General features: G+C 35.3%; 2 protein-coding genes across 2 annotated transcripts; both read right to left on the bottom strand.

Annotated features, from left to right (window-relative positions):
- Window positions 1-5,561: 5,561 nt before the first annotated feature.
- LOC133851246 (dormancy-associated protein homolog 3) lies at window positions 5,562-7,367 on the bottom strand. The gene is made up of 3 exons (XM_062287576.1): window positions 7,186-7,367; window positions 6,593-6,751; window positions 5,562-6,057 (listed from the first exon to the last, which is right to left on the bottom strand). The coding sequence occupies exons 1-3, from the start codon at window positions 7,298-7,300 to the stop codon at window positions 5,951-5,953; spliced, it is 381 nt and encodes a 126-aa protein (XP_062143560.1). The 5' UTR covers window positions 7,301-7,367; the 3' UTR covers window positions 5,562-5,950.
- A 7,028-nt stretch (window positions 7,368-14,395) lies between these two features.
- On the bottom strand, window positions 14,396-17,482 carry LOC133851611 (uncharacterized). The gene is made up of 2 exons (XM_062288103.1): window positions 17,182-17,482; window positions 14,396-14,949 (listed from the first exon to the last, which is right to left on the bottom strand). The coding sequence occupies exon 2, from the start codon at window positions 14,946-14,948 to the stop codon at window positions 14,604-14,606; it is 345 nt and encodes a 114-aa protein (XP_062144087.1). The 5' UTR covers window position 14,949; window positions 17,182-17,482; the 3' UTR covers window positions 14,396-14,603.
- Between the last annotated feature and the right edge of the window lie 7,363 nt (window positions 17,483-24,845).

Here is a 24,845-nt window from a genome sequence, read left to right as displayed (position 1 = left end):
CCAAATTTTTGGAACGAAGATTATTTATGCGATAATAAAATTTAATAGAATTCAGATTAAAATTAATTTATGTCAAAATAAAAAATGAACTAAATAAATATATCATACACAAAAATTCTTTTATCCAAACCATTTGCATGGTAAGACTATCTCCAGCAATAATAGGTAAAATATCTAGTGAAAAAGTGCAACTCTAATATATTTTATTTTCATGAAAAAATATAAACAACAAAAAATTAAAAGAAATAACATGAAAAAACAATAAAATATTTATCTACACTTCATGCATTTTACCTAGTCTCTAGCTTCGCTAAAGGAGAAAAAGTGGTCGTATTAGTTAAATATAGCTAATATTTCACTTTATCTAATCTGTTGAAGATGCTCTTAACTGCCTAAATTTATGAGAAAAATGTTAAACTCACAACACCTTTTCAACTTTTGATATGTGTCACGTGAGATTAAAAAAAGTGTTAATTATTTATTTTAATAGCCTATGTGATTAAAGAAAGTGCCACAAGATGGAGTAATAGATGAGAGCTTTGCAACCTTATGTTGGTGTGATGCTGGCTCCAATTGGTTGCACTTTACAAACAATTTGTGTGGTTGAAATACAATCAAATGGGACCCTTTCGTTTTAGTTATTGGTCGAAATGTTTTATAAGATATTTATGGTGCAACTGTTGTTAGTAGTTGCATAGCTCCAAGGGTGCCTGCCATCCAGGTATATAGTGACTACTGATTGGGTGCATGTGTGTATCTTTTGAGGATCCCACTAAATCAATTGAGCAAAATAATGGCAATGGGAGATGGGATCCATGTCACCATGTGTACAAGATGTCCCACTTATTAAGATTGTTCAAGCAAGTTGGTCCATATTTATTTGCATTTGGATCCTCTCCGATTCAAATGAATCGGAGGGGATCCAATTAGAGGACAATTTTACCCCTCAAATAATACAAGTTGGATCTCCCTTCAATTCATTTGAACTGTAGAAAATCCTTGTTTTATTTAGGCCAGACTAAGTAGTTTTGTCTGTGGTGGTGTGGGTCGTGGCTCAGTGCTGTCCTTTTTTTTTTTTTATAACTAGGAAAGTTTATTTTTTTTTTTTTTTTCAATTGATATGTTGATCAAGAGAGGTGAAAATCTTGTGCTTTTGTGTTAATTTGATTTGGTGCGATAAAATGATGTGTTAATTTTTTTATTGGAGGGCACAAAGGACCTTGAGGTCCTTATAGAAAGTACAAACTTAAAAAAATAAAAAATAAAAAAGAAGGGTCTTGTAACAAATAGGAAAAATAGAAGAGGCCAATTAAGTTATGGTAATATGGTCAACATTCACATTTTGACTTAGCAAATTTACTGTTTATTTTAAAAGGTAATTACCTTTTTTCCCCCATCAACTACCAGTCATTGTCAACATGGCCCCATGAACTGACACTTCGACCAAAAGAGAGCACCCAACTACCAGCTTTACATACTTTACCCCCTTCCGTCAGTTTAATTCGTAAAAAGACTGAAATATCCTAACTCAAATTCAAAAATGACATAAATGCCCTCAACTTTTTTAAACATATTAATTTTAATATATTTTTTTTTATTAATTACTGTTGGAGGGCATTTTGGTCTTTAAACCAAAATTAACGCCCAAAAATAAAATATTCCGTCCAAATTAACTGGATTCCCTGACGGAGAAGGGCAAAGTATGTAAAGTTGATAGCTGGAAGCTCTCTTTTGGTCGAGGTGTCAGTTCATGGGGGCATATTGACAATGGCTGGTAGTTGATGGGGGGAAAAGGTAATTACCCATTATTTTAACTAAAAAAAAAAATCTATCTTTCTCTATTTTAGCTATCTACATTTTCAAAGCAATTACATTCGGCTAAGCATTTTACCTATTCACTTTCAATATTCAATTTAAATATTCTTTTTCAGTGATTTCTTTAATCTTTCTCCAACAATATATTTGAAAATTGTCTTTTCCTAAACGACCGTATTTTTTAATATTTATCTTTTCCTAAGAATCTTAACGATCATATTTTTTATAATGGTCCTATAGTGGCAAAAAATCCCCTCTCATGCATTACTAAAGCCCAATTTGTATTTATTTTATATGATGAGGGGGTAAAATGGATAGTTTTAATCAAAGTACCATGCACCGTGTTTTGCATTGGATGATACCACTAACATGTGTCCGCCCAAAAGTCATTATAGAATAATAAGAGCAAGACAATCTCTTATAAAGTACAAATAATTCTCATATAACTTTTTAATGTGGGACAAAGTACAAGACACAATGAAAGAAAAGTTGAAAAGATCCATGGCCTCCCCTAGCCAATAGCCATGGTGGCTCATGGCCTAACCTTGGGTTTCTCACACTTATATAACTAGTTCCTCCATGGATGTGGAGGTTGGGGTAAAATGGATAGTTTTAATCGAAGTATCATGCAACGAGCTTTGCATTGGATGATACCACTAACATGTGTGTCTATACAAAAGTCATATATAATAATAAGAGAAAGACAATCCCTTATAAAGCACAAATAATTCTCATAACTTTTCAATATGGAACAAAGTGTAAGATACAAATAGAAAGAGTTAAAATTTTCAAATTGGAGAAACACTTTAATTTTCATGAAATAATTTCAACAAACCCTTTTCATACAATCCTGATACAACAAAAGTTAATGATGTAGGACATCCTCTGACCACCTCTCGAGCGGTTCCTTTCAAATTTTCAATGATGTATATATATATATAGGACATCCTCCTGACTTGTCTTTTAAGTTTCAGTTTTCTAACTTTAGGGTATGAGTAATGCTACACATCATCCCCTTGTCCTTTTTTTGTCACCCCAAAATTGATGTGGCTCTTAAAATTACCATTGGATTTATGATAGATTACCATTGGATTTTGATCCAATGGCGATTTTAAGAGCCACATCAATTTTGGGGTGACAAAAGGATGACAAGGGAATGATGTGTAGCATTACTCTTAGGCCTCGTTTGGTTTGCGGATTAGACCCATAGAAAGGAATAACTATTCCTACTGAATAGCTATTTCTTTGTTTGGTTATATATTATTTAAGGGAATAGTTATTCCCACGGAATAGCTATTCCCTTACGAAGAGGAATAGGTATTCCACTCAAAAAGGAGTGGAATACCTATTCCTTTCCTGTGGGAATAAATAAAATTCGTCTTTTGCCTAAAAACCCTAACCCTCTCAACATCCAAGTCTCTTATCCCTCTCTCTCTCTGTTTCTCAACTCATGGTGTATTTGGATACGAAATTTTGAAAATAAAATATAATTCTGATTCTACTTTTTTAAAAAATAAATCATATTTTATTCAACTTTTTCAAAAACAAATCATATTTTATTCAACTTTTTATAAACAAATCATATTTTATTCAATTTTTTTTTTTTTTCTAAAAAGTCAAATCTCAAAATTCGCAAACAGAATAAAAATTTAATTCTGATTTCAAAAATTCATTACTCAAATGCACCATCAGTATCTCTCTCCATCTCTGCAATTATATTCTCATCCCCCTCTCTCTGTTTCTCAACCCAACTTAATTTGTTGTGGGTTAATCTTTTTTTTTTTTTTTTTTTTCCTATGATTTAGCCTAAAGAATGCACTTAGACGTAGCAAAACGAGTACCTCTTAATATCGGGAGGACTCCAATTGCCTGGCAGAGGTTTGAGAAAAACTTTGTAAGCAAAGAACGAATGTTTGTTGCTGAAAAACAAATAAAAAATAATAAAATAAAAAGGGCTTTGCAGATGATTTATTTTTTTATGATGATTATGTTTTTTTTTTTTTTTTCTTATAAATCATTTTACTTTGTAAGCAAAGAATGAATGTTTGTTGCTGGAAAACAAATAAAAAAGAATAAAATAAAAAGGGCTTTGCAGATGATCTATTTTTTTTCTTTTTATTTTTTTATGATGGTGATATGATGATTATATGTGTGTGTGTGTGTGTGTGTTTTTTTTTCCTTACAAATCATTTTGTAGCGTAATTGTATATGAAAAAAAAGAAAGAAAAAGCCATGAACTCTATGAAATTAAAAAAAAAAAAACAAAAAAAAGGTCATAGTATGATTGTTTATATTTCTAAAATAAAGAAAAAAAATGTCCTTAAGAATATAAATTATATTTTTATTATAAGGGTGTTTTAGGAAATTTGATTATAATATGATTCCATTCACCAATGTATTGCACTGTACCAAACAAAAGAATACATATGCAATGTTCTATTCCACCGTTACAACCAAACAAAAGAATAGGAATAGTTATTCCATTCCACCTTCATTTATTCCCAGGAATAATTATTCCTTTTTCTAATGGAATAGACATTCCGCAAACCAAACGAGGCCTTAGGGTATTTCCCATCTTTAGATTCTATACTAGCATTAATTGGAATTGGACCTTCCCTAGTTGAAAAATTGCCCATATTTATATTGATTCGGGCAATTAGTTATCAATTTGTTTGGAAGCCTTGTGTTTACAATTATAAAGTGTTGTTAGAGATAATTAAAACAAAATTAATAATAATAAATTAATTAATTAAAAAAAAAAAAAAAAAAAAACCATGTTCTGAGAATAAAACAATCATGTTACTTTTGTTACAGAATCTTGGCCATAAGACATCAACCAACATTCCATCACATTACTGAATGATACCCCTCACATTTTGATAGGCACATTTTAACCGACGAATAAAAGTACAACTTTACAGAGTCTTGACCATTATTGGAGATTGGCCAACATATAATTTCATTATTGATTTCCCCCCGCCCGCCCACCTGCCCTCCTCTTAATTTTGATCATGCATGGCCGGGCACATTCCAACAGAGCTTCATTGTTCTAACTTTAGCAAACACAATCCATGCTAGCATTAGGTAGACTTTTCATACTACTTCAGAAATTTTCCATGTTTAAATTGATTCTAGCAATTAGTTAATTTCTTAATTACCTTTTGAAGCCTTTCACTTACTATTATAATTAAAAAGAATGCTGATTGTATGGAAGAGAGACCTAGTTGAATAATGAGTTTTTCATTGTTAGTAAAATTTAGAGTTTCTTGATTTTCAAAGCTAATTTCTTAGGCTGTTAAGTTCTAAGAATTGAAGATGCATGCGGATCTTCTGTTCTTTTCATTTGCTTCCGCTACGTCATACATACAACCAGCGAAACAGCAGCAACGAAAAAGTTAAGAGCTTCTTGCCTTTCAAAGTTAATCTCTTAATTAGCTTGTTAAGTTCTAAGAATTGAAGACAGAACAAGCTTCTGTTCTTTTCATTCGCTTATGTTACGTCAGTTAACAATATATTAATCTAACACAATCAAAACATGTATACACATTCGTCCCGCACATATTTTCTATACATCTCCATACAACAAAGTTTCAAATTCACCATGGGTCCGTAGAAGATTTAGATAATCATGTTGGAGACGATTAAAACAAAATTAAAATGTCACATAATAACCAAAAGAGCTTTCATTGTTCCAACTTTAGCAACAAAGCTATCAACCTGCTGCTCCACCCACAAACAGCTACGACTACGAGAGATCTTTCTTTATTCGAAGAAACAAACACTCGGACGACAGAACAGAAAGTGAGAAAATTAAAGCTATATATACAGAGAGCATACGTACTACGTACATTACTACCACCTCTACAAGATCGATCGGTCGATCGCGTACGTACGTGTCTTAGAACCCGTCTCTCACAAGGATCGCTACATAGCAGTAGCAGCATTATACATCAACAAAAGCTACATAAACAAACCACACAGCGCAGCCTCATATACCTATCTAAAAACATAACATCCATGGATACAAAAGTCCAGGCCATGAGGCCAACACTATTTTTTTTTTTTTTTTTCTTTTTTCAACGACAACGTTGGATGGACGTCCGAGAAAAGAGGGCTCACAGTCACAGGTCACAGGTCACACGTCGTAAGAAGAAGGAGGGCTCCTTGGTCCAACCGGGCTCGCCTTCTCGTACGCGTCCGAGGTTGACCTCCTTCGGAATCGGAACGAGTCTGATCTACCCCCTAAAAACATTTAAGTTCTCATCAAATCAAACGTACAAAATTTCTTCTTTTTTTTTGGGTAAAGAGGTAATTAATCCAAAGCTAATTAAAACAGCTTAATATTTGCATAATAAATACCCCTTGAATTCCAAGAAGGGAAACATGATTTATTTATCTTAGATTTAAATACCCAAACATGGCGATATTAATTATGTCACCCGCATTATCTACCCTAGTTGATAATACCCATGCATTATTGTACGTTGATAAGGACCATTTCCCCCACCAGCAAACAAAATAACCCTGCATAACCGCCCCCCACCTAATATTGCATTATCATTTATCACTACTATGAACTATCCCACGGGAAAAGTAGGCCCCGCCCGTGAAATGACAAAAACACCCTCATGGATACTTCTAGACGATCGCACCGCACCCCTACGCTCCACCTTCTCCGGAAAGAAAATCATTACTACAGTAAATTACTCCAAAAGTCCAGGGGCATATCTGTAATTTCGCATGGAAAAGAAACAAAGTATCAACAACCATCGCTTACCAGAGAAAGGGGATACCGGAGGAGTAGATCCCGCTGGCGAGACCGGAGGAGACCCGTTTTGGTTCCCGGGTGGCTTTACTATCATGATGCTGCGCGTGATTCTCTTCGCCTCCGAAGATGAATCCCCACCGTACGATCTCGCGTTCCCGCCATCAGATTCTGATCAAGACCAATCAAAAGAAATCCCCCGTCAGATATTTAAAAAAGCCCAACAAATCTCCGCCGTCGGATCAAAGCAAGATCCATTTTATATGCTACCTCCTCCTTTCACCTCGGTAGTATTATAAGCACACGAACTACGTTGTAATATGCGCTAAAGTGCGCTAGGGGCTCATGATCCCCAAAGATACGCTCATAGAAAATCAGAGAGAACTTCAAAAATCCGTTACAAGATAACAATTAATTTATAAAAAAAAAAAAAATCAATTTATAGCAGTCAGATTATGATAAATTGAAGCCCGAAATATCGGAGCCGTCCGATTAGAATAATTTCGTTTCGACAACTTTGTTTTAGTTCGTTAATATGAACATAATGTTACAATAGCCTCCGCTAAAAGTACGCTGCCGGCTTAAGATAGCAAAACGCTGCGTACCCTTGGCAGAGTTCGATCGGAAGGAAAAGGTCGAGTGCTTCCGGAGCTTTCCGAGGCCGTTCTCCGGCCGCGGCCCGGCTAGTGTGTCGTCCCACAGCTGGTCCAGTAGGCTCATGGCGCACGTTAGCTGAACTAGCAGGATTATTTCTTTGAGATCCCGATAGTCGGAATAGAGGATGAGAGTGTAGCCAGGGGGCCATATTTAACGACGAAGTAGGGGCGTTAAAGGTCGAGCAAGTCTGAGGAGGAGGGGAGGATCTGGGCCGTGGATGTAGACGAAGTGGAAAATGATGACTTGGCAAGTGGATCGACGAGCACGTATTGGAGATAAGATCGATTTGACAGAAGTGGGCCCCGAGGGCCCGTAGACTTTTCGGGAAATTAGGAAGATAGGTGGCACGTGGCTTTCGGAGCCATGTGAAAGGGCATGTCACGTGATGGGTAAGTTTAAATTCATAGTCGAGAATGCCACTGACTTTGGGGAAATGTGAAGAGAATGGTCCTGAAGTTGCGTGGAATTGCGAAGAGTGACCAAGTCTAGATACATAGCAGCCGTATTATACGTTCAATTTGTTGTCACGATAATCAGATCAGAATATGGTGGGACCTTTTTCTTTGTTATAATAGCATTATCACCATTTTATTTTTTTTTCTTTTCTGCATAAAAAACGCGTTTTCTCTAAAATTACCATTCAGTTGTTAATGTCTATCAAAACTATCAATTATGTCAATGTTATCTATAAATTATCAAAAAATGTTAATGTCCTCTTTAAGACCAACAAAAAGATAAACATGACCGAAATTTTTTTCAATAAGACAAAAATGTCCTTATAAATTAAAAAAAAAAAAAAAAAAAAACTGAAAATTATAAAAACATTTTTTAAAAAAAACAGTTTTTTTTTTTTTTTTGTTTTTTATAACTTTTTGTTATTTTAGCTTTTTGTAATAATTTTATGAATGATATTTTTGGAGGGACATTCACAATGAGTTAAAAGTTTGAGAGAGGTTATGTGTACTTTTCTTTTCTTTTCTTTTTCTTTGCTTAACCCTAACCGAATCTTTACAATAATTAGAAATGGAACATAAATTTTATACAAACCGATTTGTATGAAATTCCGTACAATTCACATATAAAAGTGACATGTATCCTTTAAACATGTGAGAAACACATTTTTCTGTTAATGTTATTATAATAGCATATGAGCAACATATTTTATTAAAACAACATGTGCTTCTCACGTATCAAGGGACACATGTCAATCTTATACGTGGGTTATATGAAATTTTTTACAACCTGATTTGTAAAAAATTTATGTCTAAGAAAATGGGTCTAATTCTAAGTTTTTAACATAGGCTGATTTGTAGATAAGGATCTTAGCATATGGGCCAAGCTAGATCTAGGATCAACAAAACTAGCAGTTTGGCAGTAGGGCAGGATGAGATGGATATTCATCTAAGCAGGGACGGAATTAAAGGGGACTGGTAAAGGCGTGACCCCTTCTCCTCCTCCTAGTTATAAGTTATAACGGCTTGAGAAACACACAACACGCATGCTGTAGAAATATTTAATAGCTCAAATGGTGTAAAAATATTAAACGGCTCACTACAATCATGGACCACGTAGATAGATGAGTATATGACTGAGATGAGTGAGGGGGTCTCTCTCTCTCAAAATTTAGATCATCCTCCAAATTGTGTAAGTTATATGATTTCTTTCTTGAAGAGATTGATTGAGGAGGTGGATCCATGATACCTGTTGTGGAATTTTTATCCCCCACTCAAATTATACATGGGCCGTACAACGCTCAAATTATGTACGGTCGGGATAATATGCTTGGTCAGGAATGACCAAGATCCTTAACATTTATTATGATCTTTAACACTTGTCAAATCAAGTGAGAAATTAGTATGGAGCACCATGCATAATATCTACACACTTTACCAGTCACTATTCCCATTGTACAATAATAAGACTTTTACTATGCATCAACAGTAAAATGAAGCCTATATATACACTTCGTCTAATAGGTATAGATCCTATCTAACATGATAATCATTTTATCTCTCACACTTCCAACTGACTTGGGTATCGGAGGAGGCTCCGCCGACCAACCTCCGGCGGACCTTTGCTTTGTTGCAAGTTACAGGCGAAGAGACGAATCGGACGCTGCCACGTTACCAGGCTAAAAATCGCATCAACAATAAACTTAACATTTTCGTTAAAAAAAATAATAATAATAAATAAAAAATAAAAAATTAAATTGATAAGTTTACTTTGGTTACATCTCGGCCGTTAAATATTTTTAGACCATCTAAGTCATTAAATATTTATACAGCTTTCGGCCTAAAAATTAGACTTAGGCCTTTATTAATGTTCTGGCCCCTCTTAGTATGAAATCATAGTTTTGTCAATGGATTTAGGCTCAATTTACTTAGGGGTGTACATGCAGATGCAGATGCAATTATTTACAATATTCGCATTGCATCCGCATCATGTTTTTACTAATCGCATCCGTTCAATTATTGTGATTATTATCCGCTATCCGTGTATTAGATAATGGGCTCTTTAAGCATATTTTAGTCTTTTTGGCCTTCTTTTGGTCTTTATTAAGGCATTTTTTTAAACGATTTTGAAAATAATTTATGCCATTTTTTTATGTTTTAGGATTGTATTAATTTCTTTTAAAGTGCTAATCTTTTGAAAATATATTAATTTCACATAACTTTTGTCTCTTTACCTAATTGTTACCCGAGAAAGCAACACTGCCAACCAAACCAATATAAACATAACATATGCCTAATCTAAAACAACATCATTTTGGTATTTAACAACAAAGCAATGTCGTTTTGGTGAATTTATCAAATATATATATGAAATATATGTTGTATATAAAAGACATGCGGATGGGGTTAGTATACTTTAAAACCGCTATCTGTATATGCATTTGTGTATATTGATAGTGATTTTTGCTAATCGCATTTGCATCCGCAGTTGCGGATAATTGTGGGTAGCGAATGCGGGCATTTAATATCCGCCCGCGTGTTCACCCGAAAATCTACCAAACAAACAAATAACCAATGGTGTATGTTGTTGCGAAGGGCGGGATTCACAACAGTAGGGACGAACTTGACCACCACTGTAGATGAGGTAGTACTAATACAAGTGGGGCATGTGTGACGTCTGTCTCATATCGCTTAGGTATGGGAATAAGGATGTACTTATATGTATATTTGCAGCTTTCTTGACACAATACATTTTAAAGTCGTGATGACCATAAACCTATTAGAACTCCGAAGTTAAACGTGGTTATGCGAGAGTAGTAACATGATAGATAACCTCTAAAGAAATCTGGTTCGGAACAACCACAAGCGGACAATATTATATCGTTAAAGGTAAATTGTTACACTAACCATATTTTCCACGCACGAACTAAACAGATTTCTATTGGCATTGATTGTTTGTTTTATTTACTCCAAGGGCCGGCCAAGTAGTCGATATTTTTATCAAGCCACTGCCAACAGCCAAGTACGTTCACATCTCTAAGAGACAACTTCCACGTCTCTGTGAGTCGACCTTCCATTGATGTTGGGGGGAGGGGGTGGCGTATTGAGACAACTTTAAACACCCAAATAACGTGCCGCAGCAAGATAACTAATTAAAGCTGAAGATGAGATGCTTGAAGTTCATAACCAAAATAAAGACAAATCTTACTGAAGCTGAAGTGGTTCAACTGTAAACCACTATAAATGTTTTAAAAAAGAAATACTAAAATACTGCAACCATAACGTTTATGGGAAGCCATTTAAAACAAATCCCAGTATAAATATCTTTAACATGGGGCCCGACAAGGGGGCCTCCAATGGTTAAAGCAGACAATTTATTATGAAATTACCTCAATATATAGAGTTTTAGGGCCTTTTTCTTTTTTCTTTTTTCTTTTTTCTTTTCCATATCTTCGTTGGCGTTTTTTGGACCCTTATTATACATGATTTTGGGGGTGTATCTATGGCTGATCGATATTCCCTAATTTTTTGGGATTTTGGAGAGATTGTACCGGGAGTGTTTGGTAAAGGTTTTTTAGTATATATATATTATAAAAGAAAAAAAAAGGGTTAAGTATCTTTTTGGTACGTGGTTTCAAATTTTTATTTTTTGCCTCATATCACAGATGATACTTGAGTTATAGGAAAAAATGGAAATGGTATCTCCGTCCATTCTTTATTCAAAACTAACAATTTTTCATGTTAGCAACACGTGACACACTTTAAAACGTGACACATGTCCTTAGATGCAACGTAAGTAGCCTCTTCAATGTTGATGTGGCTGCCACATATTTTTTAAGGCTTTTAAAAAAAAAAGAATAAAATGTGGGGTGGCCGGCCACCTCCAATGTTAGTTTTGGGGGTGGCCGAACCACTCCCAAGGGCCATGAAGATGGTTTGGCTACCCTCAAAACTGGCATTGGGGGGTGGATAGCCACTCCCTTGGCCAAAATGGGGGTGGCCAGCCACCCCTATGATTATATATATATATATATATATATATAAAGCCTTAAATTTTTTTAAAAACAATATATTGCGTGGGGATAGGTGTCGCAATATTACATCGACATGTATTGGAGTGGCTATCCACCCCTATGATTTTATATATATATATATAAAGCCTTAAATTTTTTTAAAAACAATATATTGCATGGGGATAGGTGTCACAATATTACATCGACATGTATTGGATGACGTGGCATTCCGTTAGTTTTGGACGAAAGTACCGTCTCCATCTTTTTCCATAACACATGTGCCATTTGTGATTTAAAAAAAAAATGAAGCACATTGGCAAAAAATAAAAATTTGAAACCACAGGGGGCTGTAAGTTTGTAACGTATTTAACCCAAAAAAAAAAAAATAGTAATAAAAAGTGATTGATGTGATATAAAATTTTTTAAAAGAAAAAAAAAAAAAAAAAAAAAAAAAAGGGAGAGCAAGTAAGTAAGAATTTTTCTTGTAAGAAAAAGTGAAAAAAAAAAATTATGTTTTTCAATGGATTTTTTTTTGTTTTGTTTAAATAGTAATGAAAAGTTAATAATGTCATATACAAATTAAGAATATTTTTAGTTTGACTTTTTTTTTAAAAAAAAACTTGAATAATTTGCCAAAAGGTGCCAATGTTTCCTGATTTTTCAGCCTCGTAATAGGCACGTGGCTGTTTACAATTGTCTAATTGGCGAGAATCTTGAGATTTATAGCTGTTTAACTGAGTGAAACTTTTTTTTTATCATTATTTTTGATATGTCCACACAAGAGGGAAGATGAGAGATTCAAACTAATAACCTCCGCTTCATGAGACGTGGTCCTTAGCTGATTGAACTATCCTTTGGGGACTTAACTGAGTGGACCTTGGTCATTTATCCCGGTATCAAATTTCATTTAAAGACTTTCAAGGTATTTTTTTCTAACAACACCTCATGATAAAATGACAAAACTAAACAGTTAATATAATATTATTGGATATAAACTTATAGGTTTACTTTTTTAAGTTAATGCAATGTCGCAAAATTGAGATGTGGTTAGTGTTAATTTTTTTTTACACATGTTTTTTTACAAATATATTATTGAATCTGTGTAATTTAATAGTTAATTTACACATTTCTTTTTTCTTTTTTTCTTTTCCCAATGATGCTAATTAGTTAAGTTTATGAAATATCTCAATGTCGACAGGAGATAAAATTTCAACTTTATTGGGATTGAGGATTTCATGATTAAAGCGAGTTGCCGTTATCGTCTAACGGGGTAACCATCATTTGAACCAAAAAGAAAAAGAAAAAGAAAAAGAAAAAGACAAAATCACCTTCTTTGTTTTTAGTCCATTGAAGGCCATCAAAAAGCTATCTTCTCCCATGATATGGACACAGAAGAACAAGTCTTAGTATTTTTTTATTTTTTATTTTTTTCTGCCTAGAAAAAAAAAAAAAAAGACCCTTGAAAAATTTCATGGTCATCCAAATTCAATCAGAACATATAAATTTGTAATATTTTATGAATACAAGTCTATCTCTTGACATCTATTATTTGCAAAATGTATACCTAAATGCAAGATACGTATATGAAGACGAGAATACCAACAAAATTGTTACTAGAAATAGTAGAATTCATCTTTAGGATAATATTGAAAGACCGAGATCTCATACAATGAGAATGCTCTATTGCACTGCAATGTTCGGATAGTTCAAGCACGTGAAACTTAAGCCACCCAAATAGATAAGGCTTAAACAACCTCTTACATGATACTACTATATTGTAGACTGCACACGAAATCTAAATTCATCTCAAAGGATATTAGTCCACTACTACTCAGACATTCTTATGTACCACGTAAAGGTTGCTCTCCAAATCCTAGAATTGAAGTAATTTTCACTCCGATTGGCACTTATCCACCCAAAAAACCACTTGATGTGAAACTACCAACTCTTGTATATCATGGTGGTCCTCCTTTGTCTCCTTCCTTAAGATTAGGGTTAAGATTCCTTTCTTTGATGTACCAGTCTACCTAATCTGCTTTGCCTTACCAATTTTTTATATATTTTTTCAGATAAACTAGGAGAATAAAACACAATCCATATAAACGAAACTGAATAGGAGAGACAGAGAGAGAGAGAAAACCACATGCACGCCTTGATTAACACTAGGAGCTAACTTTATTTGAAATCTAGCATCAGAGAAGTGTAATTGTCCTGTACTTGTCCACTACTTAATTGGTTGGGGACACGATAGTTCTTGTCGTTTTCTTCTTCACTGAAAATTGTAACTAGTCAGCAATCTGCAAAAAAGTTCACCATACTCTTCACAGGTAGGATTATGATTGATTTATGAAGTTTCATATCCATACTTCGATACCACCCGAACCTACCACTTGAACACGAGTTACCAATCCTAAGCAACACCACCTGATAGCATCCATTAAACAAAGGCAGTCATAGCACCAGAACCATGATCCACTACAAGCCATAGTACTAGTGCTAGCATCAATCACAACCACTGCCTCACTGCCATTGTCACCGCCATGACAAAACCACCATAAAGGATGAGTAAATTTCTAGCTCCTACGCAACTTTACAAACCTACACTAGTAAATCAGGTGAGCATGTACATACAAATTCTCTGACAATACCTTCTGCTTGCTTGTTCTACAAATTAACATTCAACAAATGGGCAATGACAAATGACACAGTTCAGTAACAATCCCAATTTCCAGAAACGTGTTTATCACGATGACATTGAGCAGCATCAAACAGAAACGCCACCATCCACTTCCCTTTCATCTCCCCCAAGTACTCCTCTTAGAACAGAGTTAGAATTGCTAGAAACCATAAACTTACAAGCAAATTCAACAATAGATTTCACTTTATAAAGCAAAAGAAAAGTTAAAGCAGTTTGACACCAGCTTCCCTCAAAGAATCAACGACAGCTTTGACCTTACCATGATATTTCTGTTCTCTCTTCAAGTGAACAGAAACACCTGGGATATCTTTGAGCAGCAGGCGCTCCCCCAATAATTTTCCAATCTTTGCAGCAGCAGCCACATCCCGAGTAGATTCCATGCTTGGCCTTAAGGCCTTCTCCTGTGAGCTTGCAGCAGAGGCAACAGTGGCGGTTGGTGTGTGTATCACCTGGGCACTCACAAACTTGTTTGTGAAGTGCATCTTCAGGACATAAGGCTTAAGATATTTTGTAATTCTTAGAGGCCTAACAGGTGGAGGAATAACCATTCTGTTTCACACATAAATTATGAGTTGAATCATAGCATATAACTGGGATTTTTTAATAATCTGAGATAACATACACGAGAACATTATAAGGACAAAATATCTCAAATGATTTTCTCTTGCCTGGAATATATTACAACCTGTGACTTTTGATTGAAAATGATAGGAAAGCCAAAGAGGAATAACTCAAATCAAGTCAACATAATGACAGAAAGTTATCATCCATTTATACGACCAGCCCAACTCAAATACAGAGAATGATCAACTGCTTTATAGATTTAAGGAATAGCTTCCTAAATGAAACAGAAAACATCTGAATTTTATATGGGAAGTGGTGCCCTCTAGACACTGAACTTCAGGCCACTGAGCCTAAAAACACTGGCTTAACAGGGCCTTGGCACAATCCTCAAGTGCCTCTGAATGTAAAATATAAATACAAATACTGTGTTTGAAAAGGTCATACCATGAAGAAATGTTTCTGCATTCAGATAGCTTCAATTCTCCTTCATGTTTAAGTTTTACAAATCGTTTCTTCAATTTTGGACTAAAATGCTGACAGACTATCTTTCTCTTTCTGTAGAACAGAAGATCAAGCATGGAAGTTTCTACATCTACCATACTCAGATTAAAGGAACCTTACTATTATGAATAATGGAAAGTATTTGTAAGTAAGAAACCACATTATGACCAAGAGAAGCCCTCAAATAGTTCAACCAGTCCCAAAAACATAAGCTTGATCGACAATGTTTGCTAATATTTACTTATAGTATCCAATATATTCAGAAGAAGGCAATGGCCTCAGTATTATAATAATAATAAAAGACCTTGTTGTTTTCTCACAACTCTTCTTGAACATATGCAGTGATAAGGGTCACAGACTATTACACAATAAATCCTAATAGATACAGAAAAAGAGAAAATGATACATCTGAAACAGAATCAAACAAAACAGCATAATTAAAAAGACATAAGAAAAAACATAAACAACGAAGAAAACATAGGACTAAGGCAACGGGACCTTATCCCTACACTCTCTGTCTTGCATTCCCAATTCTCTGCAGAAGCTTAAAAAGATAATTCTATATGAATACTTGGGAACTATCAATCAACATCGTCATTCTAAAACTATGAACGGACTATCTAAATACTGGAGCAGACCCTTGATGGTTCACAACATAAGACATCGGGGCTTGGACTAGTGCTACACGTCAGGCCAATTGGCCAAGCAAATAAGTCTTGATCTAGTCCTACAAACTCCTTCAACCAATAATTACTCAAACCCAACGGGTGATAATGCATGCTGACCAAGCTAATATGAACAAACAGCTAAATACAATGTCAAATACAAAGAAACCCACAATCGATTAAGATTGGACCTTGTTTACATGTCGACCCCATGGCGGCAAGAAAAGGCAATCTTGTGCTATACTTCGGTGATCTCTAATCCATTTAAACCGCCATTAACAAATACAAACAATTAAAAAAGTCTTCGGTCTCAACTTAAATTCATCAATTCTCCTTCTACTTTCTATGGTGAATTTTTTTGATGAATGTACTTTCTATGGTGAATAACACATAAAGAGTAGGACAAGAAATAATAAATTAGATATATGCCGCATTCTATAACGCAAATTCAGTGATGCACATTGCCAATGAATGAGAGAACATTTTACTCCTATATGTATGCAATCACTGAATAAAAGAATTTCAGAAAATAACCGTTCAATCAGTTAAAAAACCACGGTTTCTTCATACCCGAACAAGATCAATGGGTCAGAGTAGGCCAATAAGCACAAGGGGAATAACAACGAAGCTGTAGCCTTTTCTATTATATTTGGCAATTCATTCAGAAATTCAACCAAACAATGAGTCTGCAACTCGTAAACTTCGAAAATCAAATGAAACGAGCAAATCTAAGAGATTAGACATGGGTTCTTCGTAATCCAATCATAGTAGAGCAAAAACCTTTCTTTCTTTCTTTTTCTAACCTTAACTCTCTGTTTGCGCCCCCCTCACCCCCACCAAGAAAACCACGGAAAAGAAACTAAAACTAAATTCACATTTGGAGTTTCGCCTTTCATGCTCCCTAATTCCTAAAACCCCATAAACCATTTTACTAACGTCATGGAAAATACAATAAGTAATCGAACAACTTTGTTTTTCAGTAATAAGAGCAGTTCTTTTTTGGGGTATTTTTCGGTACGGTGCAGTAAGCCATCGTTCTGGAGTGGTTTACCTGTGCAGAAGTTATGCGAAAGCTGGGTTGATCTCCGCCGAGTGTGGGTGTTTCTGATTGCTGTTACGGTGGGTTGCGCGGTGCTGCAACGTCGGAGCCTCAGTGTCCCTGGGCTGAGCGCGGGGACGGAAGTTGGTGGTGGGCTGACGGCGTGTTCTCCAGTAGCGCCGTTCTGGTAGCGGTAGTGTGCGGCAGCGGGAGGCAGCCTTGGGTGTGGAGGCTGCGATACTTGTGCTGTACTTCGATACCGGGATGCTTCGATTGTGTTTAATTGGGGAAGAAGGGTGCTGCTTGGTTGTACCACTAGTGGGAGTTCCTTTTCCGGTGCACGGATACGTTTATTCCCTTACAGGTATCTCTTATTCCGATTTTGGTGTAGAACTTATAGTTGTTTGGTAGCAGGTTTAAGGTAGCCCTCATTCCCGTTTACTTTATTCTGAGTTTATCCTATTCAGAATAAGGGCAAAAAAAAAAACGTTTGTAACCTTCTTCGTAGTTAGGACTGTTCAAGCGGATGGTTAAAGGCGCAAAATATTCTTTCTCTATATCATTTAAATATCATTTCTTTTATTTCATTTTTCAGATATATTTACTCTTTTGATAAAAATGAATAAAGATAGAAAGAGAGATTGGGAGAGGAAATCATAAAAAAAAAAAAAAAAAAAAACTTGTGCATTCATTGCTTCCCCACATTGGGCTGAACACCATAGATGAAATGTAAAATGAATTTAGTTTAAAATAGGGTGAAGATGTTTTTTTAGGGATTAGATTAACTATTTTATATAGAAATCCAAAATATATGAGCCATTTTGAATGTTGTTTCTTTTTTTCCTTGCAATGTGAACTATAGTTGGGTATTACTTAAATCAATGATGGTTAGAATATTTTCGCCTACCAAACCAAAAGAAAGTCAATTAATTTATCAACTTTATATTGACAAGAATAAATTTTGGCTATTTTAGTTGAATTGGTGAAGCCGGTTCAATGTCGATTAATCATGGGCTTTGAATATTGGACCAAGCCTATTTTTATGGGCCAAAATAGGTTCTGTTTGGGCCAAAATAGTTTTTCTTTTTTAGCCAAACAAGTGATGAATCCTCGATTCGGTTAACTGATGAAATAAAAACTCTATCGCCTACAGAACAGAAACGACGTCAAAATATTTTGTTTTTTCCTTGTACCGACCATCGGAAGTCGGTAGGCAGTCAATAGTAATTCGGTAACAAATGGTAGACGACAATCAAATATTATGCCTACCCTTAATGTGAACAGTAGATTCATTAGATTATATATGTATATTCTTTTATTGAATATATATCTTCAATTCATGATTTAAATCCTAGTGTTGGTTTGTAAAATTATCAACAAATTTCATATGATCTCTTTTCATGACAAGTAATACGGTTGAAGTATTTTTATCCTCTTCAAAGGTAATAAAGCTTTACAATTATCATTTAATCAAAATTTATTGTATTTGCAATTAGAGTCGTACGTAAGGGCAAAAGTGCCGCAGAATCGCCTATTGCCTCCTCATCCCTAAATTTCAAAAATTCCTCTAAATTTCATGCTTTTTATGAAATAAACTCTCTAAAATTAATTCTTTACCCCCTAAAAAACTTCTTTTAGTTTGCCTCTCACACTTAAAATTCTAGTTTCATCCCTAATGGTACGTGCATCCATAGAATAAAAGAACCAAAGACCTAAAGTAGAAGTATGTATATAGTTACCAAAGAGCACACAACCGCAAAGCATTTTTAGTTAACCATAACACACCTTATTGTTTTCTATAAAATGATTTACATTATTTTAAAGCATATTTTCCATTCATATATATAGCCCGCCTCCCGGCCGGTAAACACCTACACCACAATACACTCCAAACACCACACATCTCCCGCCGGCCGGCATTATATAACATTATTACCTTCCAAGAGCTACACCCTCACCGGCAGGAAAAAAAATATTTTGTGTGAATCCTAAAGATAAGAAGACAACAAAATACTAAAATCTTAACAATCTTTTCATGAAAACGTTTTATGTGAATATATAGATATTTTCCATCCCAGTAAATATATTGAAGAGTAAAATATTAAAGAGAGAAAAAAGAGAGCGAAAACAGAGAGAAACGTACGGATTGCATCATGTCTATTGAAGTATATATAATTGTAATACATAACTCTCTATTTATTTATAAAGAAAGAAATAGTAATTAGCAAGAAACCCTATACTAAACAATGTAAAAAATAAACCAAAAAAGTAATATAAAATATTCTTAACACACCCAAAAATCGAAACATACGCAGTTAAAGTTTATGTAAAAAGAGGCTCATTAATTATCATATTTCTAAAATAAAATTTAGATGCATTATTGTGGTTCACCAATTATATAGATTTGAGAAAAAAAATAAAAAAAAAAAAGAAAAAAAAAAAGAAGAAGAAGATGAAAGTGGTCATTGGTTATTAATGAAGAAAGATACTAGACTAGTGTCATATCTTATATATATCGGAAATAGTCGAATTCCATTGCACAAATGCATGGAGAAATTCAAGAAGAAGGGTATCGATCCCCCCATCAAATCTTTGGTGTAGTGGAGATCATCCGAAAGGTCTCGATCAGAAGTAATATTTAAGAATCCACCATATATATATATATAGATGATGAAAAAAAAGAAAAAGAAAATAGAAGATACGAAATCATATCCACCTTGGAACTCCCCCTGCCCTCCCAAGAACCAACAAAACACCTCCACTCCCCCAGATTTCTCTCACACTCTTCAATCAACAACTTACGTCCAACACGCAACCCCAACGTGCAATATCTTACACTAAGCTTCTGCTACGATGCCCACCTGGCCGGCCTGTGTCTCCCACTGCACCACTATCCAATCTTCATTTGACAAACCCTAAAGCGTCCTCTCGATCTACGCCACTCTGCATTCATTCCTTGGTCAAAGAGTCATAAACGTTTGATGGTACCAATCAAACCTGGTTTTAATTACATACATTCGTTTACACAGTGCCTTGTTTCTTCGTCGAAATGCGTTTCGTGTCGTTCTCTCTTTGTATATGAATATGTAAAACTCATTTCTAGTTTTATTAATTTAATGGTGAATTTGTACATTTATTTCTTGTGTGAAGATAGACAAAAAAATGTGTAATACAAAATAAAATCAAACATTTCTCTTCGTCTTGATTAGGTTCTTAGGAGTTATTTTGTTGGTGCTTGGCAAAAGAACTCAAACCCATGGCATAATTTGTAGGCAAGTAGGATATTTACAAACAATCTGGAATGAACATCTCTAGTTGAGCCAATCTTAAGTTAATTAGCTAAAGTGGATTAATTGATTTCCCATGAATGAAATATTGAGTTGAGCAAACAAGTTGTTTAATTCTAATTTATATTTGAGTATATATATAGGTGTGAATGTGAGCGATTAAAATCCCATGTCAGATCATAATTACAATTTACAAGAGAAAGTAGTTTATATAACACCATTGTAATTAGTTTGAACCCGTAAGTAATTTAATTTTTTTTGGGGTTAAAGTAGTAACTAACTAGGTCAACATATATTTTCAAAAGGAAAAAAAAAAAAAAAAAAAACTAGATCAACATATTATATTAAGGTCTCATTTGGAGACATTCTGTAACGAAACAGGGAAAAACGTTAGCTACATGCATCTGTGCTATTATCTCAATATGACTAGTCAATTTAGAGTTTTCATAGATTAATCACTTATGTTGGTACAGTTTCCGGTATGGTGATGTGTCGCCTGGTGATTCGCTGCTGATCCTGATCTACAACTTCGATCCTACAAAAAGAACAAAGACTCGTCGGGGGTGCCAACTACGCCCACTCCGATGTCTAAGTCAGTTCAAATCAATTTTCTGAAGAGTGTTCTCAATCTCAAGAGCTCAGAGAATTCGTTCTACCTGGTGCGATGGTCTTATTTATAGGCCGGACTTGCGGTTTTACCATAATTCTTGACGCCTAGTTGGATTAGGAGTTTGAGTCATAGCTTGGTTGAACTTTAACCTTATCTTCAGGGAATTCGAATGAGATTGTAGAGTCCGAAGTTGATTGCGTTTGTACCTCTTTAAACTTGATTCTGTATCAATAACTACCTTATCCCACTAATTATGGAATTGTGGTTTATCCCTGATCTTATGGGATTCTATCATTATCGCATTCTAAGACGATTGCGGCACACTTCAGCCAACCTCCGGGTGATGATACCCGAGATATATTCGCTCCGACTTGGAGATCTCGGGATATCGCCCCACCATAACAGGGTTGTGTAAGGCCGAGATGTTGTTACTCCGAGACGTTGTCACACCGACTTGATATCACCCCGAGGCGATATCACACCGACTCGATATCACCCCGAGGCGTTATTACTCCGAGACACAAATATCCGAGATATGTTCGCTCCAATCCTGATCTACAACTTCGATCCTGCAAAAAGAACAAAGACTTGTCGGGGGTGCCGACTACGCCCACTCCGATGCCTAAGTCAGTTCAAATCAATTTTCTGAAGAGTGTTTTCAATCTCAAGAGCTCAGAGAATTCGTCCTCTCATACCTGGTGCGATTGTCTTATTTATAGGTCGGACTTGCGGTCTTACCAGAATTCTTGACGCCTAGTTGGATTAGGAGTTTGAGTCCTACCTTGGTTGAACTTTAACCTTATCTTTAGGGAATTCGAATGAGATTATAGAGTCCGAAGTTGATTGCGTTTGTACCTCTTTAAACTTGATTCCGTATCAATAACTACCTTATCCCATTAATTATGGAATTGTGGTTTATCCCTGATCTTCTGGGATTCTATCCTTATCGCATTCTAAGATGACTGCGGCACACTTCAGCCAACCTCCGAGGTGATGATATCCGAGATATGTTCTCTCCGACTTGGAGATCTTGGGATATCGCCGCACCATAACAAGGTTGTGTAAAGCCGAGATGTTGTTACTCCGAGACGTTGTCACACCGACTTGATATCACACCGACTCGATATCACCCCGAGGCATTATTACTCCGAGACACAAATATCCGAGATATGTTCGCTCCGATCAGACTAGGAGATCTCGGGATATTTTATATACCATAACCTGGATTGTTAAGACCGAGACGTCTTTATACCTAGACGATCTTTTCTTTGCTGGGTCGGAACGAGTGTCCGAGACTTAACTCCGAGATGGGTTGTAACGAACGTCCAAGAAGTAACTTCTAGACGGGTAGTAACAAATGTCCGAGACGTAACTCCGAGATGTTTCTGAATCCACGTGTCTCTAGGGTTAATTTTATCTCCAACAACTTATAAATCTCAGTTTCACATAGTAAGTAAACAATGTAAGACTTAGCGTTAATATTCTCATTCTGGGACTGGAATGTTACAAATTCCCTCTTAAACCCCTGACATCTTCGTCAGGGCCATACCATGCAATGATAACAGTGACACATAGCATTATTAGGTGGCTCTGATACCATTTGTATGACTCAATAAAAAAACACTAGCCACATATGTGCTCTCATCCCGAAATTATTAATCAATTTGGAGTTTCTCTAAAATTACTTATAAAATCCGGCCAATTTCACATAGTAAGTAATTAGCTCCCATGAGTATTTTTATAAACCACGTACTCTTTATGTGGGCTGCTTATATTTCCATCATGGGACCGAGATGTTACACTTTCTAATTATTTTTTCCCCAATAAGTGGTATAAACCAGGGTTGTGCAACTTTTCTGATATTTTGATTGTCTATCTGTGTGGGTCGTTGGCTTTTGAAGGTAGGTGGATGTGGTCTTAGATTTGAATTCAGACTTTCAAAAAAAAAAAAACGAAGCTAGAGTTGAAAAGTCTTTTAAATTTCTGACTTTTTTCAAACCAACTCGTATTTTTTTTAAAAAATAATAATAATTATAGAAACGACGTTGTTTTGGTTAATTTGATAAGATTTTCCCAAGTAAAAAACAACATCGTTTTGAAGATATATACATTTTCTCCCCGAATTCGACCTAGGCTATGCAGATACTTTCTCTCGGTCTCTCGAATCTTCTCTCAATCTCTCAAAAAACACATTATCTCCTTATTATTGATGTTGCTCTTTCGTGTTATACTTCTCATTGTTGTTCTCCATACATTTTATTATCACTGCCAAAGAAGAATAGAGAATAGATACCCCAATCCTGTCATAGTCATCAATGAGTGTGTAATATAGCACAACATCAGGTCATGACCATAACTTACTAGTAAGTTGTAATTCGGCGTCACACCTGGATAAAACTGTAATATTGTACCTAGCTAGTGGATGCCCTGCATACAAAAAAAGGACATGAAATCATTTTAGGTATAATTTATGGCCCCGTTTAGTAATATCCCTCCTCTCACCTCCCCTTCCCTTGTAGGAGAATCTTTTTGTTAAGTAAAAATAAAAAGTGATTAATTTGATATAAAGTAGAAAAAAATGCATAACAAGGTAGACCCAAAAAAGGACTATATACATATACATGAAGTGAAATGTAAGATCTATCAAGACCGATGTATATATATAGAAAATAAAATAAAAAACTAAAAAATATCAGAAAAGAAACAAAAAAACAAAATATATATATATATTACAAAAAAGAAGAAGAAGAAGATGGTGAGTAAGAAAGATTTCGGACAAGAGAAGTTGGAAGGCTCTATTTGGCGGCAGAAAGTGTGCAACGACTGACCCATACATACGTAATAGATTGGCCACCACTAATCAATCAGTTGATCAAACCGGTAAGAATAAGATTCACTGGGGCCGTGTCAAACTCAGGGTCAAATCTATTATTGCATGCTATCAATTCTCACAAATGCCGAAACCTACTGACCTCACAGCCCGTGTATAGCACCACTACTTCAGCATTGAAGTAGTGGTAAAGGCCAGTGCAGTTCACGCATTCAAAGAGAGAGTAGAGAAGACAAAGGATTCATAGTTTCAAGATGTTCTCAAAGGGTTTTGAATTCTTTTTCTTCAGTTGAAAATGAGAAAATCCCATTAAGCTCGCTCTGCTATTTTTCATAGTAACAACACTACACTAGCTAGGGAAATTAATTATTTCCTTTGCTTGCTTGCTTTCTTACTCATCTCATATGGGGTCTTTAAAGAATGCCCACTCCAAGACTCAATCTCTTTAATTCTCTCTGTCTCTCTCTTTCTCTCTCTCTCTAGCAAGAACTTCTTCTATATAATGCATGAGCTCTTTCCACATTTTCATGCATTCCAGCTCAATTGTAGTGAAGAAGATTGGCATGGTTACAGTACTACTACGGGCGGGTAGCTCTTGCTGGAGAAGCAGGGCACGTGCAAGCTTTTGCTGAAAGTGAACTTTGCACGTGCTCCCCTTCTCCAACATGGGTTTCTCACCCTTTCTCTCTGTCTAGCTCGTTCGTTCTCCTTGCAGAAGTACACACACACAGACGTGAATTTGTAAGATGATTATATATATCATTCACTACCTTAATTTCTCTCTGTTTCTCTACTACTCCATGACTTAATTTCTCTTTCTGGTTGCATATATATACTGTAAAATGTGTCAATTTACGTGCTATGTTTTTGTTAAATATATATGTTGTGATACAAATTATGGCGTTTAGATCTAGGAAGGGAAGAGAAACAGAGAATATTGATAGAGAGT

Source organism: Alnus glutinosa, chromosome 12 (assembly GCF_958979055.1).
Source record: "Alnus glutinosa chromosome 12, dhAlnGlut1.1, whole genome shotgun sequence".
In the NCBI taxonomy this organism is placed as follows: Eukaryota; Viridiplantae; Streptophyta; class Magnoliopsida; order Fagales; family Betulaceae; genus Alnus; species Alnus glutinosa.
The sequence above is the reverse complement of the archived record's forward strand: the minus strand, read 5'-3'. Positions and strand labels throughout refer to the sequence as shown.

Bases quoted from the DNA above. Each gene is read 5' to 3' on its own strand.
- LOC133851611 (XM_062288103.1), bottom strand. From the start codon at position 14,948: ATGGTTATTCCTCCACCTGTTAGGCCTCTAAGAATTACAAAATATCTT.
- LOC133851246 (XM_062287576.1), bottom strand. From the start codon at position 7,300: ATGAGCCTACTGGACCAGCTGTGGGACGACACACTAGCCGGGCCGCGG. The intron at 6,752-7,185 runs GTACGCAGCGTT...GGTCTTGATCAG, and splicing joins CCGATCGAACTCTGCCAAGG to AATCTGATGGCGGGAACGCG. The intron at 6,058-6,592 runs GTAAGCGATGGT...AAATGTTTTTAG, and splicing joins TCCGGTATCCCCTTTCTCTG to GGGGTAGATCAGACTCGTTC.